Source organism: Manacus vitellinus, unplaced genomic scaffold (genome assembly GCF_001715985.3).
Source record: "Manacus vitellinus isolate BGI_N305 unplaced genomic scaffold, ASM171598v3 scaffold_1_pilon, whole genome shotgun sequence".
Lineage (NCBI taxonomy): Eukaryota > Metazoa > Chordata > Aves > Passeriformes > Pipridae > Manacus > Manacus vitellinus.
The window spans coordinates 33,862,878-33,878,933 of record NW_021939396.1 but is presented as its reverse complement, the minus strand read 5'-3'; the positions used below and the strand labels follow the sequence as shown (position 1 = coordinate 33,878,933).

Here is a 16,056-nt window from a genome sequence, read left to right as displayed (position 1 = left end):
TGCAGCACTCCAGTTGTGTGAGTCATCCTACCATGTCTCTGTGATGGCTACTGTATCACCATTTTCCTGCTGCACAGTAACTTCCAGCTCCCCGTTTGTTGCTCATGCTGTGTGCATTGGTGTACATGTACTACAGCTGGGGTATTGATCCTGCCGCCTTTGTTTTTAGGAAGAAGTTTTACTCCTATGTGACCACTCTCAGGCCCTTCTATGGTTTCTAACACATCAATAACCCCTGTGTCTTTGCTGCCATGTGGATCTTCATCCACCACTTCCACTGAGATGGCAGACTTGAAGGACCTCATTAGCACACTCTCCCTCAAACAGCAGTGTGGTGACCTGAGGCTTATCTCTATCGAGCCTGGGTTTATCCCCTTCCCCCTTTAAATCTAGTTTAAAGCTCTTTCAATGAGATGTGGTAATTCCTGAGCACAGACCCTTTTCCCCCTTTGAGACAGGTGTACCTCATCTCTTGCCAGAAATGCAACCATTCAATCTTCAGGCAAGAAAAGTAATTTATGGAAGCTGTCATTCTATTTCTTACCAAACATTTGAAGGGAACTTCAAAGGAGAAGGTCTGATAGAATAATAAAGCACCTTTGTCCCAGTAATCACAGAATAAATATGAATGGCTCTTCTCCAAGCCTGCACACAGTAAGGAAATCTGGTACTCTATCAGGAATTACAGCTTAATCCTTGGTATTTGACTGTCACAAATATGCATATATTTCTTAGGATTTTGTTGATATCAGTATGTATAAATTGTTTAAAAATGCAAAATGCACACATGAGAAATGCAAGCATACAGGAACACTTAAAAAAAGAAAAGCAGAACAACAGGATAAGGAAGAAGTTCAAGCATAATTCAGCATTTTAGCATTCCGTAATTTTAATATATTGGCAAATATTGTTAGATGAAAAAATTGTGTTCATTAAATTTTTTATTCATTAAAACATGAAAGGCACTCATTTTGGAATGCATGTTTGTCTCAAGAATCTAATTAAAGAGAACTTATTTGTATGTGCTTTAGCATGTACTGTATTACTTCAGCTGTCAATTATCTGATATGTGGTACTCATTTACATAAACTAATTTTTTAATAAAAAGTGGGTGCAAATATGGAAGAAAAAATTGATGTATTTGTTGATACACAGCATGTATTGTTCTCAAGGATCCTCTTATTCCTAACATTTTTGAAATCTCAAAACTGTTTGGTAGAATTAAGGCGTACTCTCTATCTGTTGATGACTCTCCAGCATTCAGGATACTCTTGTGCACGTGTATGTGTGTAGATATGGATGACTCCTCTATGGTAATCATCTTTGATGCACGGAATTTTGATCTCAGTATCTGTAATGCTAGCATTAAAAATGGTTGATCAAAGACAAGCACACTGTTATTTTCATTCCAAGAAAATTATTACCTTTGAATATTCAAATACCACAGCTTTCTTTTCCTGCCTCCCCACCACTGTCATGCTGAAAGAAGAATGAAACTGTTCTCCTATCAAACTGCACATCTGACAATTATCTCAGCTTTACTAGCTCCGATTAAACATATTTTTCCTATACAGTCGGATGCTGCCTTAAAACTTTTGATGAATTTCTGCTTCAGGGTATCTGCATTTCCCTGCTGAATTACAAATTTTCATTGTATAACTTGCACCTTAGCTTCAAATACACTGGAATCCATTTGGACGAAAAGCCTCAAAATGAGTAACAGCTATTAAAATTTCCAGACCAAAACAAAACCAAAACCCACATCAAGGCAGAGTTAAGGCTGAAAAGAAATAGCAGTTACTTAAGGTATAAAGCATAATGGCATATTGTATAAAGCATAAACTACCCCAAAAGTAAACATTCCAACCCCCCCTTCCCCCAGGAAACTCAGGATTAAGGACAAAAACTTAAAAGAAATCCAAACATTATTGAATATTGGATATTACTGAAATTCAGTATGAAAGCCTCCAAAACAAACTAAGATCAGCCCTGCAGCAGCACCATGTTTGTAAGCCAGCAATTATGATTAATGCATTTAGTACTTGCGGCCTGAAATTAGCCTAATACATATTTCAGAGATATTAATTTTTCATCTTGTTGTGAGTTTCACTGCAGAACTGGTCAACACTTGACTACTTAAAATGTCCATCATGAGTGCAATGCTGTAAGCAAAATACTGTTGTACTATGCATAAGTGTTTCATTACTGTGAGAAGAAACCATTTCTGGCTGGACCAGTAAACCCAAATCAGGAAAGGCTCCACTAGATTTAATAACTTGTTAAAAGATAAACAAATGGGATTTCAATTCTTAAAATTAAACACAGATATTAAAATCTGAGAAACAAACTTCGTATACTGCATAGCTTACCTATCTAATCTAACTGAGTAGACAGTACTTTTTTACAGAACAATAAGAAAAAGAGTAAGAGAAGATAAATGCTTGCCAAAAATATCAAGGCCCAAAATACTCACTCAGTTTCAAAATTCTTTTATTGCAGTTGGATGAGATAAATATCTAAGACCAAAATCCAGTAAGTCACATTTATTTTTCTCTTGGAACAATTCTGCAAACTGGTTGTGTTTTATGATAAAGAACAAAAAGTTGCATTACATTTCAGAACATTTTGTTCTTTAAAACTGGTCAGACAGGTGGAAAATATTAAAGTACTACAAATTAAATGAATACTTTTCCACTCCAGCTTCATTTCCCAAATTGAACAAGTCCAAGCAAAAGAAACTATGGTATTTTCTGCTTTGGAGATGCATATCAGCTGGTGATGCGCTTCAAGCTATATTAATTTGATTAAAAAGTTTATCCTTAATAACCTGAGACATCAATCCATGTATAGCTTCTATGGTGGTCTTGCAGCTGAAAAACAAGCATAAATTCAATGTTGGACAAAACCTGAACAGAACTGTCATTTTCTTTGAAGATATTCAGCTGTTTTGGAAGTTCAGGGTGCCCATAACCCCATGAATCTTAACAACTGTCCAGCAAGAAGTCACACAGCAATTTAGCCATTGTTGCCAATACCTTTTTGTTACTTAAAAAGCAAACTGACCATACACACACATGGACCACTTCCAGAAAACTTCTTTGGCAATTTAGGACATCTTAACAATAGCAAGTGGGTTCTATGGTCCTCTACACCAAAAAATAAAATAAAAAAAATCTTTGGAGGAATGGAGCTACCAGCTGTTGTTATCAATACCTGAAGGCTCTCCCTGTTCTCTACCTTATCTCCTTTGCCCAACTCCAGGACAATAGTGCACGGTAATCAAGGCTCCTCTGAGAAACTTTGAAGGAAACATTAAAGGAAAACTTTATAGAACCAATTAGTTATTAGTCAAAATATGTAACGTGCAAAACGCCCAAAGAGCTGAGAGGATTCCTACTGATCCAAGTTTTCTCCAGTGTTTGGCTTAGGGGGGTGTAGTATCAAGCTAACAAATAAAAACAAATGCAAAAGGTGAATCAGCCCTGAAGGCGTGGAGAACAGGAACAAATTACTATTAGCTGGATAAAGGAATCTTATGGAAAAGAAGCCGACTTGGAGCACAATTTGGCTAATCCATATGTACCCTTAGAAAATGGCTCTTAGAGATGTGTATGTACAGTAACAGATGATCTCATACATCCCAGTGTAAGCACCTTTATCCTAATGCCTTACAGCACTGTTTTTCCTAAAACAGGTACATCCAATAATCCTTCAGTAAACTTTGCAACCTTATTTTCTTCAAAGTAATTTAGGTGCCACTGAATCAACTGTCCTGTGTCTATAGAAGCCTTTTATTATCTTTACTCTTCTCTTAGGAAAGATTACTAATTGAAGAAAAACATGCATCTGTGAAAGTGTTACAATTTGTTTTGGGAACTATGGTAGCTTTTGTTACACAGGAAAGCAGAATTCATGACAACAACAATCCCTTGCAGTCTTACAATTTATAAACTAACTACTGATGAAGTCTAAACAAAAACAGAAAAGTATTTGCAAGAAATAAGATAGTAGGATGATCAGAGGAGTTATTTCTTAGAATAACTGTAAGCAGGTGAGAGCAATGGGAAAATAAAATGTGGTCAGTATTATGGGACACCAAACAGGGACCAAAATTGATTAAAATTTGTCAGGAACTCCATCCTTCTCATGTCTTTTAAGCATTGCTATTCTGTTTCACTACAGGAACTGGGAGGTGTCACTTAACCTGGCTGTTATGAGCTAGCAACAGCCTTCACTTCATTGCAAATGTATTCTGCAACTGAAATAATCTAAATGAGTATTAACTTCTATAAAGTCACTCCCCTTCAAGTAGATTATGTGTGTTAGAAAGCTTGTAAAAGCTGTTAACTTTCCATAACAAGGAAACAAATGCACAGACAACACAAGCACAATACCAACTCTGATTCTGTTTAGCAATGACCATACTACGTTTGCAGATATTCCCCCATTGCTTACTGGGGAACAAAGGCTTGTCCAACACAGGCTGACTCCTCTCTTTATTAAGGCAAAGCCTGTGTCCACCTGAGTCAGAGTGAATAAGATTTAAATAAAGTAATTTCTGTTCACACAAGATCTCCTTTTTTTCTCTTTGTTTTTTTTTTTTACCTACCTAATAAGTCACCACTCATCTGGTATCTCAAAAATTAGTCCCCCAGTAAAGCTGGTACTACCGCACACATTGCTAGCGTGGAGATGTGGGGGGGAAAGAATATCAGAATGCTGTTTTATGTATCAGGATAAAATGATGAGGAAGAGGGCCAGAAAGCCTCAAAATCTGAAAAGTAGAACATCCCAGCTTTTGTTCAATTTTTGCAGTCTGTACCAAGGTATTCTACAGAATTGTTCCTTACTAAATGGAATTATTCTCTCTCACTCAGAACATTCCTAAGATGCCTGCAGGTGAGTTCTGCCTTCTCCACAGATGGATATGAAATTGCACTTGCATGTACAGTGCAGTATTCCTTGGTTTTTAAGGTCTGAAATTTGCCAAATACAATGTTCTTGAACAACTCAACTGTATGACTTGTTGGATACTATTACCTTTTATTAAAGATTTTACTAGGAAAAATGGTGACTATAATTCTGTACACCCAATGAGAATAACTTCATTAACTGATAAGAGAAAGTATTTGCTATCAGGCAAGATAGCTTAATATAAACACCATAATATCTGTAATCTACTTCCTAAAAGCAAAACAACAAAAACCCCCTTCCTCATTTGTGGAAAAAGGAAATATTAATTACGAAACATGAAAAAAGGCAGTTCTTAATTTTTAACAGTAAAAGTCTTACACAGGTGTAAACTAAACTTACTGGACTGTTAGCATCAGTTCTTAAAATCATGTTCTATACAATAATTTTATTTACTGTTAGTTTAAACCTGATTGATCACAAAAATGTGCTGTTTTCTAGCAATGTTAAAATTTTGCACTTGACAGAAAACATCTTTCTTTTGTTTGCCATATTCTGATGGAATTTTACTGGGATTTTTTTGTTTAATAAACTAGACTTGAATTTATTCCAGAAAAAAGATTGAAAAGTCTTAAACTTTCAAAAATAACTAATGACATTTGGAGTCTCTCATTCATATCTATAATTTAATAATTCTTATCTCTAATCTTGTCAGGTTACAATTTAATTGGCATGTTACAATTTCAGGCATGATAAAAGTTTAAAACAAAATAACACTTTTTACAGAGAAGACAAATCTATGCATTATCTTACCTGTCTCTTGTTGCTTTTGCAAGTTTGTCTTCTGATTTCTTGTCATGAGTCTCTAAACCCAGCATGAAACTGCCCCTTCCAAGCTGAGCTTCTGACTGTTCTAATTTTTCAGACAAATCAAAGACTTGGCCAGTGGTGTAGTCGGCATTCTTGGGAGAAAGAAGGCAATAAACATATTGATTTCTAAGCTATACATTCAAGCCTTTATACACAAAATAAACAAAATCTGAAAAGAGCTTTTAAGACTGCAGTACTGCACATTTTAACCTATATCTGCAATTGAAGTGATGCAGAACATGAGCGGTATGAGTGGTGGTTGAGAGAACAGAAGCTAAACCTCAGACAAATTCTCAATCCCTAAAGCCTGAAATGGGCACTCTTTATTACTGTCAATGTCATGACCTGTGCCCTCGGTCATGAAAGAGTAAGTAAAACTCAGTCAGTTCTGTCCAAGAGAAAAGGTATAAAACAGTGTTCTACAGAAGGAAGGTTTTGATGCTGTTACACTGAAGGTCTACCTGCAGTATTTCGGTCGCAACGTTGTTTCAACAGTCTCATTGACTGTTTTTTTAAAAAGTGTTTACTTATTAAACACCATTATTTTAAGGCATACTATTAATTTCAGTGCTATATAGAGTTACAAGGTTAAAAGGTGTTTAAGATAAACTTTAAGTGTATAGAGAGAAGTCAGTAAAATTAAATGTAAGTTATTCCCACCTTCTACAGAGCAGATACAAGGAACGTTTCAGCACTTATGATTAGGAAAAACTCACTTTCTTGTATAATCTGATAGATTTTTAATGTGGGATCTATATCTATCAGTGTTCTGTTAAGCATTTTAAAGCAGAGGGTCTAGTTTTTAGCACTCTTGAGTGAATAAATGCACACAATAACATACTATGGTACTTACAGTAAGTAAACTAGAAGAACTGAGAGTGTTCACCCAGTACTTGTTCCACAAAAGTTCAAGCAATTTACGATCCAAAGATGATTTAAAGTATGAGACTTCTAAAGCATAATACCTTCAAAAACAAACATGCAAACAAAAAAAGCTTCTAGCTAAATATGTCCTTTGACTGTCACACACAAAATACATGCAACTCAAAAAATCCTTATCAATAGCAAGTATCTCCAAAAACTCAAAGCACTGAACAATTAAAAAAATTACCCCCAGTTCCAATTCTAACTCTTAAGATTTTCCATAAGTAACTCACATATAACTTTAATACAGGAATACATAATCCTCACATATACTGTGAGGATACTGTGTTCTATTTAATGAAATTGCAAGGGTTTTTTAATTATTAACAACTTCTTGTGCAATGTAGTGATGCCCTGTTACATGCCTGGAATACTTCAATACTGTAATAACTCATAGTTGATTGCAGTTTTGCATATGCCACCTCTAACTCCTTTAGGAAGAGTTGGTAGCAGTAAATGTTACAAATAGGCAAACAATCTTATGTTCTACCACACCTATTTTGAAAGCCAGGCTTTAGTGGTGCTACAAAATTCACAAGAGACAATAAAGCAGATAGAAAGCTGAGCTATGTAAAGTCATCAGTGTAGGTGAACTACAGCAACATTTAAGAGCTATATTAAACTTTATTTTGATCAGGAAATTCTTGCACAGGTTATCAATAATCCTGTTATCTCTTGGTCTCTCTGTAAAGTTATTTTGCTCAGCATTTCTGTAAGAAGTCCCATCAGAGATAACAATGCTATAAAATCTAGCAACTGACCACACCTTAATATTTCTGGAATTTAACAAATACCATTATTGCACATATGTGACAAAAAATGAGATCCTAAGCCAGTTCTTCAAAGAGATGTGTGGCAGATTCACAATTAGAAATCCAAGTTATTTGACGAACAATGTACTTAATAAAAATATAAAATGGAAACAATTTAGAATTGGGCTTTGAACATCAACTAAAGGAGAAAAGTTAGATTAAGATTATCCAGACTGCTACTGCTACCATGAAGTGATTAGTAGTCATTGGCATTTCAAACAGACAGGATCATTAAGAGTCTTAAGAGAATTGGCTGAGGGAGCTGGGGTTGGCTAGCCTGGAGAAAAGAATGCTCGGGGAGACCTTATGTCTCTCTACAACTACCTGAAAGGAGGTTGTAGACAGGTGGAGGTTGGTCTCTTCTTCCAAGTAACGAGCTCAGGGCGAGAGGAAATGGCTTCAAGTTGCACCAGGGAGATTTGGATTGAACATTAAAGAGACAAACCCATGAAAGGGTTGTCAACTCTTGGAACTGGCTGCCCAGGGAAGTGGCTGAGTCACTGGAGGTATTTAAAAGATGTGTAGATGTGTCTCTTTAGGGACATGGTTTAGTGGTGAATTTGGCAGTGCTGGATTAACAGCAGGATTCAATGGCCTTAAAGGTCTTTTCCAACACAAATTCTCTATGGTTCTATGACCATCATTCAAGTTCTCTAAACTTTTAATTCTTAGTCAGACTACTCATACTACTGAGAGGACACCACCACTCTAGTCTTTTGTATTATCAGTAATTTAGTAATGTGACAAGTTTGTAGTTTTAATTCCCTCTCCTGCCTAACTGCTGTTTTATTCTAGGAAAGACTGGAAAATACTTTCTTGGTTTGGATGGAAAGCAATGACTCGTACAAGAAGCCAGCTTCCTGAGATGGATATTATAATGATAATTACTAAGCGCTGCCAACTTTAAAAAACCCTACCAAATGTACTCTTACAGTTTTACAAAGATTTCTGTGTAGCTCCTGTTCTGGACCTTTCCTCAGATTGGATAGGAAGGCCAATTCCAATTGTTTTAATTTCTTCATCACTCAGAGTCAAACTTTGCATTCATCTATAAAAACACTGAAGATCAGATACCCACCACCAAAAACATGAAAAAACCCCACTATGCAACAGCCTACAGGGCTGTGTCAATGAGGTCTGCAAGTTCTCTGTACACAGATGCTGAAGGCAGAATTGAAACCAAGCTGTTGTTGAAGGAATTGGTCCCATCCTTCCTTAGTTACTTTGCAAACGCTGTGTCTCCAATATCTGTCTCTACTTTGCCCCTCACCTTAGCTTAACCAGCAAGGACATGTGTGCTCCCACAATTTAGGCCAGATCAGGGGACTGACCTGGCAAAACAAATGCCCTGACAAATAAAGAAATGGTATGTATGCATGTATGTATGTCTGGGGACACAACAACTAAAAAAAAGAGTGGTTAAAACTAAACTACCTTTTTAATTAATGGAAAGTAAACTAGCAGGATAGAAAAAGCAGTAATTCTTCCTGTTACTGATCTTGTCCTTGAGGCTGCACCACTTTCCAATCCTACCACAGACAGAAACAATCTTAACACAACCAGTGATGCAGGATAACGAGCTGTGCTCGACATGCTCACAAGAGCAAGATGGATTACAGGCTCCCCAGCCCTCTTTGATCACTCTACATCTGAGCCTTTCTTCCCTGCCCTAACAAGGCACTACTACTAAAATGTGTCCAGAAATCAACTGCTAAAGCTTTTAACCAGCTCATCTTTCCAACAGTTCTCTCTTAAACCATCTCCTGCTAAATGCCAGTAACACTTTTTTACAAAACCAACAGTGCTAAAGTAACACTGAACTTCAAAATTTGAAATGCTCTAAGGAATTTAGTTTTCCATACTGCATCACTAACCTAAACACAAAAATGCTGAAGTTACAAGTTTTTCTGTTACTTACTGTTTACAATGTACACCAAAGTCTTCTATTTTATTAAGTGGAATAGTCTGGTATTCGGAGGGACCTTCATCTGGAGGTTTATAGCCCTAAAAATTCAACAAAGGGCAAGGATGACACAGTAATTCTGAGACTTTTTTTAATGCCTCAACTCTTGGAAGCACTTCACAAAAAAAATCTAGTTTATGCAATTCTAGTTTATTTTTCCTAGGGAAAATGACATTTCGCCTGGTAATCTGAAATTCAGAATTTTCTTGCATCTCGGGTTTACATTTGGCTTTAGTAGCAGTCATTAATTTGCATGTCTATCAAAAGCAAACCAGTGGTCAACAGTTGAGTTTTTTCAAACGAGTAATACAGCAGGCTATAATTAGACCAAAGAATGGGCAAGCTTTTTCTAAGATAATATTTCTCTACCTATTCTTTGAAGTAATTTCAATCTTCTTTGAGGGAAGACTGGAGATGTGAGAAAAGGGAAGAAAAATCCATGCCCTGGATATGCCTTAAAGATACCCAAAACTTCAGTTACTTATTTAGCCAAAAGGATTCCACTCATAGCTACTGACTAAGCAAAACCCCCCTGCAGTCCACTGTGAGGACTCCCTAAAAATAGGCTTCCAACGTGACTTTCTAGATATGATTTGGTTTTCAGGCACAAGATTCTTCTCCCTGCTCAAAATTCTGAAAGTATTTATGAAGTGGTTTGGCCCATAGAATTGAATACATCGAATCACAAACTGTTCTAAGAAAATCTCTCATGGTTTGTCAACAGAAGAATAATGCTTGGATGCAACTGGGGACCTTTCACAAACATTTTTGTTAATTACAAGATTTAATTTTTATTAAAAAATTAGTTTTGTTAATTGTTTTACTGGATGGCTGCCTGAAGTTCTTGATAAGTCAATAGTAACCGAGTATTTAAAAGATATACCTGAACTTTCTTAGACTGAAATTAAATAACACAGTTATATCTCTGCCAGGATTATACACAGGAAACTGCATTTGGAGATCTAGATCTCCAATACTGATGTGACTTTCTAGTTTTAAGCCTAACCCTTCCATATTGTTTAATTGACTTTTTTGTGCATTATTTTGTGAAGATTCATAATATTTATTTGAAAGCTAAGTAGATAGTTTTGAACCTTCTTTTTCTCAAATGAAAAGCAAATTACAACATTTTAAACATGCTATTAACATTTGGTTTTAAGTCTAAAAAAATAAACAGAGAAGAATTAACATAAATCTATTTTGATGAGTGGTACTTACAACTATATCCATTAAAAAACAGCTTTATGGAGCTATATAATATTAGGACAGCTCCACAATCTAGATAGTATATTTGATTTAACACTGCCAAAACTCTATGAAAACCAAACCAGAAATCAACTTTTGTAAACATAATCAATATCCAAAGGCATGCAGTAACCAATATATCAGCATGTCCTCCTTTTGGAATGAACAGTGACATACAGTACAGCACAGCAGATCAAACTGCAGTAATCTCTAGAACCAATCTGTACTTATTTAAAGACAGTTCAGTGATCACACACTAGATGATTTTAACTATTTACCTTAGGATATGTCCTAAATGCTCCAAGATTTACTTTTCCTGCAGATATTGTTCTTGTTGGGTCAATCTGTAGAAATACAGGTAATACTCATAATGTGCATTTTATAAATTATTACAGGCATAAACTAAGCTTATTAATTACAATTACTAAACTAATTAATTGTATTTCAAAAATGTAATTCATGCAAATTGTATTAGTTTTGTCATAAATGGTATTTTTCTGTTGGGATGAGACTCTAAACAGATGAGAATATCAATAGCCTGCTGTGGGCCATTTTTTCAAACTAATTTTCCCTGTTTAAAAAGTACTTAAAAGAAATTGCACTTTAGAACAGTCAATAAACTGTAATAAAAATCTGCATTTTAATCTTATAACCACTAGAGGTAAGAAAAAGTATTATATTTTTTGCTGCACTTTGGTGGAAAATGCAGGAAACTAATGGAAAAATCTCCTTGCTAACGTATGTACTAATGCCCTGTTTAATTTCAAAACTAATTAAAAAAAGAAGAGGAAAAAAAGAAAAAAGCAGTCCCTTGAAAAGTGTTCTGAATCTGTGAAATTATGTCATACAGGAAAACTCACACAGTGAAAATACTTCTTAAGGGTCATTTATCTTTTTCTTATGTAATTCTTCCATCAGTTATATTCCTTCTTTATGACTAATTTCAGTATTTTTTCCTTTATTTCCTTCAGTAGCAATGGTTATACAAATAGTATCTCAAATAAGGTTTACTTTTGATTTCAAATGTATCTGAAGCCTAGAAGAACATGAAGGTCTCAGGGATTTTTTTCAGGTTGCTTCTTCAAAGATACATTTCCGAGTGTCTCCCACCTTGTACTATGCCACTGACTTAATTTAAAAGGCACTTTAGATACAAAATAACAGAACTTCGTGAACGTGCTTTGCTGTATTTCAGCAGCAGAAGGAAGAGAACAAAAGAAACAGATTTTTTTTGTTCTATCACAGGAAATCAAATATGGATTGCTCAACACATTTTTTTTCAAAAGTACCAAGCAGAACTTTAAATTAAGAGTAATGTATGGATTTGTACAAAGCCACCATAGCTGGAACAATGCCGTGAAAATGGTCTTGGCAAACAATGCTACTGGTTTGGCCCGAATGTGGCCAGCAAAGCAAAAGGCGTGGCACCAATTTAAAATGTGGATCTAACACCTCCATCGTGCAAAATACACACTGCTAGAACGTTAACAGACAGAAATCTAAAAATTATTCCCCCTTCAACATGATTTGCTACGCCGTTTAATCACTCATCGGCCAGTACTTACAACCACTGCTACGAAGGGTTCTTGAAATTGCTGATTGAGCATCTGTGTGCTGACGTCGATCCCCGAGAGCCAGCAGCCGTAGCCAGGGTGACTGTGATACCAGCCGATGGCGTTTTCCAGGCGTCCGACCTGGAAACAAGGAAGGGAAAAGGCCGAGTTCATCTCCGTTCCCAAAGTACCGGCTGCCCTCCAGCGGCCCTTCCAGCACACTGCAACGCCGCGGGAGGATAAACAGGAATTTATGATGTTGCTCAACCATTCCCCAGAAATCGCGCAATGTGTAGTATTGGCATTCTCTGCTACAGCTGCTGCCACAGAACAAGGACCTTCAAGGAGTCAGGAGCTGAACTTCAGTGTCAGCTAAAGTACAGAAGAGGTTCCACACAGTGAGGTGCTGAGCTGGGACTCCTCAGCAGGCATGAGGAATTTTTTAGGGTGGTTATGACACAGGTATATATAATCTCATATAATGCATGAAACATCAGCAGTGAGTGAATTGTTTAGTACAGTAACACATCTCAGAGGCATATACTATTAGATTAGTGGTAGGTTTAAAAATTAACTTGAAAAGCATGTTTTCAAACACCAGAAATGACAGAAATTATTGCCCAGAGCCAGCTCTAAAATCCAAAAGGTGAATCTTTGACACATTTTTATCAAACCAAATAATACCCCTGGCAACCTCTAAAAATACTGGAAGAAAAGGAACAAAGCCAAAAAAAGACAGGAGAATAAACACCCATTTAACCTAATTTTTGTAATCCTCTCTGAAGAATTGCTTACTGGCTGTTCCACACTGAGTAGGATAATTACGGTCCAACCTTACATGCCAGTTCTTTACTGAGAATTAAGATGTGTTTGGACACAGTGCCTGTTTGGTTTTGCCCAATACTGAGTATGTCAGGAAGGTTCAATCTGAAAAATTTAGAGATGAGAGGAAAGATACAAACTTGCTTACTGAATGGAACATTTTTTTTATTTTTTACTGGTGAATAATGTTTGTATTTCCTTTGCAACTCCCATAAGAGAGGCCAACAAAGCACTTCAGAATGTGTGTTATTTTTCAAAGCCAAATAACACATTTTAACTGTATTTATACCAGATCCTGCCCATGGAGAAGCAAATAACTGAAACGCTGGCCTCTATAAGGCACTTATGTAGAGGAATATATCAAATAGCAACTTAATATTAAAAAGAGTTATTTCAGGAACAAGTGCTTGCCAAAGTCAAATATGGAACATGCATGCAAACCCTGCCAAAGCACCAGGAAAGCTGAGTTATTATATTTGCAAATGAGTTCAATTTCAAAATTGTGGAACTATAGACAAAACTGTATAATGTTGTTAATGTTGACAACAGGAAAAAACATTTCCTATGACATAAGAACTCCTACAGACACCCAGACTGTTTTAAACACAAGCTGAACTCACTGTATATAAACACCTAATTTCATGCTATATACTGTTTTGAAACTCAGTATTTTTACCTAAGAACAGGATAGTATTAATATATCTCTATCTAAAGATAGTATGAATATATCTTCAGGCAAAGACATCTCTCCCAGTTACCTACTTTCTGCAACAACAGTATTAGCACCATGATATTAACAGTTTCCAGATAAAACAAACCAGATAAAATACATTATTTCTAAATTTTCTCATTAACAGGGCTGAATTATTTAAAAAGGTCTCAGAACTTTACTACTTCTGGATAGGAAGTATATTGAGTTACTCAGAAAGGATACTGAGGTGCTGGAGCAGGTCCAGAGAAGAGCAACAAGGCTGGTGAAGGGACTCAAGCACAAGTCCTGTGAGGAGAGGCTGAGGGAGCTGGGGCTGTTCAGCCTGGAGAAGAGGAGGCTCAGGGGAGACCTCATCCCTCTCTACAACTACCTGAAAGGAGGTCGTAGCCAGGTAGGGGTTGGTCTCTTCTCCCAGGCAGCTACCAGTAAGACAAGAGGGCATGGTCTTAAGCTCTGTCAGGGGAGGTTTAGGTCAGATATTAGGAAGAAATTCTTTACAGAGAGGGTAATGAGGCATTGGAATGGGCTGCCCAGGGAAGTGGTGGATTTTCCATCCTTGGAAGTTTTTAAGATGAGACTGGATGTGGCACTTAGTGCCATGGTCTAGTAACCATGGTGGTAGTGGATCAAGAGTTGGACTTGATGATTTCAGAGGTCCCTTCCAACCCAGCTGATTCTATGATTCTATGATTATGTTTATTCTTTGTTGATGTTATGATTCAGCCTAATGCACATCTATTACAATATCTCTACCAGTGTGCAAGGCTGTGAAGATAAGTAAAACACTCCAAAACAACCCATATACTCCTCTGTTATACCCGCATAGTAAGTAAGGGGCTTCTAATTTTAGGTGGTCTAAAAATAAAAGTGTCAAATGGGTCTCAAAACTATTTGAGCTTGGAGAGTTAAAGTTATTTCAACTCTTATTTGTAGTATAGGATTGCCCTGTACAGGAAGAAGCACATCAGCAGGTGTTCTCATGCACTGTGCTGGTTTCTACATCAGCCACAGAGCAGAGTCGTATTTCTGATATCCTTCTGCACACAAGAACTTTACTGCATAGTCAGGTTTAATGAGACATGGATTGCTGAATACAGAGTGATGAGGATGGGAAACCGACATTGAGTCTGTTCAGCTAAATTTCCAAATGAATAAGTTGCACTGAAACTTTCTTATTCCTTCATTGGCAATTTCTTCACGAACGCGTTTTCTTTATTTTATGGAAAAGAGCAGCATGGTTATGCAGTAGGACTTCAGGAGAAGGTAAGAATAAATGCCATATTTGTGATCTACAAATATAAGTATGTCTGATGCATACATATTTTATATTTTATATCTAATTTTGCATATTGTATCAGTTATTTTAGGAACACGATCCCTCCTTGTACCATCCACAAGCCACCAGTTTCAGCCACAAAAACACTTCCTCAGCAATGAAAATAATTTACAAAGGAAAGAATACTGTACTCATTATAGAATCATTAAACTTGGAAAAGACCTCCAAGACCATCGAGTCCAACTTTTTGATGACCTACTGTAAGATATGGAAATACGTATTTGCAAATGTTTACAGGGCCCTGCGTTCCCTGCTGCTGACACAGTTACCACTGTCATGTTTGAGGAGAAACAGGACAATCGGGCAGGCACTGGTACCGGGGGGAAGCCTGCGAGCCCCCGAATGTGTTCCTATAGCTCACAAGACCCACAGGATCTCCGTGGAGGGGCAGAAACACCCGCTGCCTCCCCTCCTCACCTGCTTGGCGTTCTCGATGTACGCAGCCATGTACTCGTAGGCGGCGGCCTGCGCGTTGACGCGGGTCTCGGTGCCCTCCACGGGCAGGGCGAAGCTGTCCATGATGATCATGGTCTCCCCGTCCACCTTGCCCAGCATGAGCCCCATCACCTCCAGGTTGCCGCCGGACCTGGCGTGCATCACCATCTTCAGCAGCGCCAGCGCCGAGATCTTGCAGTACTTGAAGTAATGGTGGCTGCAGCGACACAGAGGCCGCGGGGGGAAGGCAGAGCCGTCAGACCAGGATCCTCGCAGCCCGTCCCGCCCGCCCCGCCGGCCCCGCTCCCACTCACTCCTTGGTCCAGGGCTTGGCCGCCAGGATCTCCTGCTGCTGCTTGCGGTCGTACTTGTAGATCTCGTCGATGCTCTGCGCCTCCTGCATGTTGTTCGCCAGCTCCCACGTCTTCTGCGCCATCCCGCTCCCGGAGGCGCTGCTCCCCGCCCCCGCCATC

The 16,056-nt window shown here is 37.6% G+C and overlaps 1 protein-coding gene across 1 annotated transcript; it reads right to left on the bottom strand.

Moving 5' to 3' along the window:
• Positions 1 to 2,473: 2,473 nt before the first annotated feature.
• Positions 2,474 to 16,056, bottom strand: COPS5 (COP9 signalosome subunit 5). The gene is made up of 8 exons (XM_029959406.1): positions 15,898 to 16,056; positions 15,566 to 15,800; positions 12,291 to 12,419; positions 11,004 to 11,069; positions 9,436 to 9,521; positions 6,635 to 6,746; positions 5,725 to 5,873; positions 2,474 to 2,870 (listed from the first exon to the last, which is right to left on the bottom strand). The coding sequence occupies exons 1-8, from the start codon at positions 16,053 to 16,055 to the stop codon at positions 2,786 to 2,788; spliced, it is 1,020 nt and encodes a 339-aa protein (XP_029815266.1). The 5' UTR covers position 16,056; the 3' UTR covers positions 2,474 to 2,785.

Excerpts from the sequence above, each read along its gene's own strand:
- COPS5 (XM_029959406.1), bottom strand. The coding sequence starts at position 16,055 with ATGGCGGGGGCGGGGAGCAGCGCCTCCGGGAGCGGGATGGCGCAGAAG. Across the intron at positions 15,801-15,897 it reads GCCAAGCCCTGGACCAAGGA|CCACCATTACTTCAAGTACT; the intron begins GTGAGTGGGAGC and ends GTGTCGCTGCAG. Across the intron at positions 5,874-6,634 it reads GTTCTTCTAGTTTACTTACT|AATGCCGACTACACCACTGG; the intron begins GTAAGTACCATA and ends CTTTCTCCCAAG.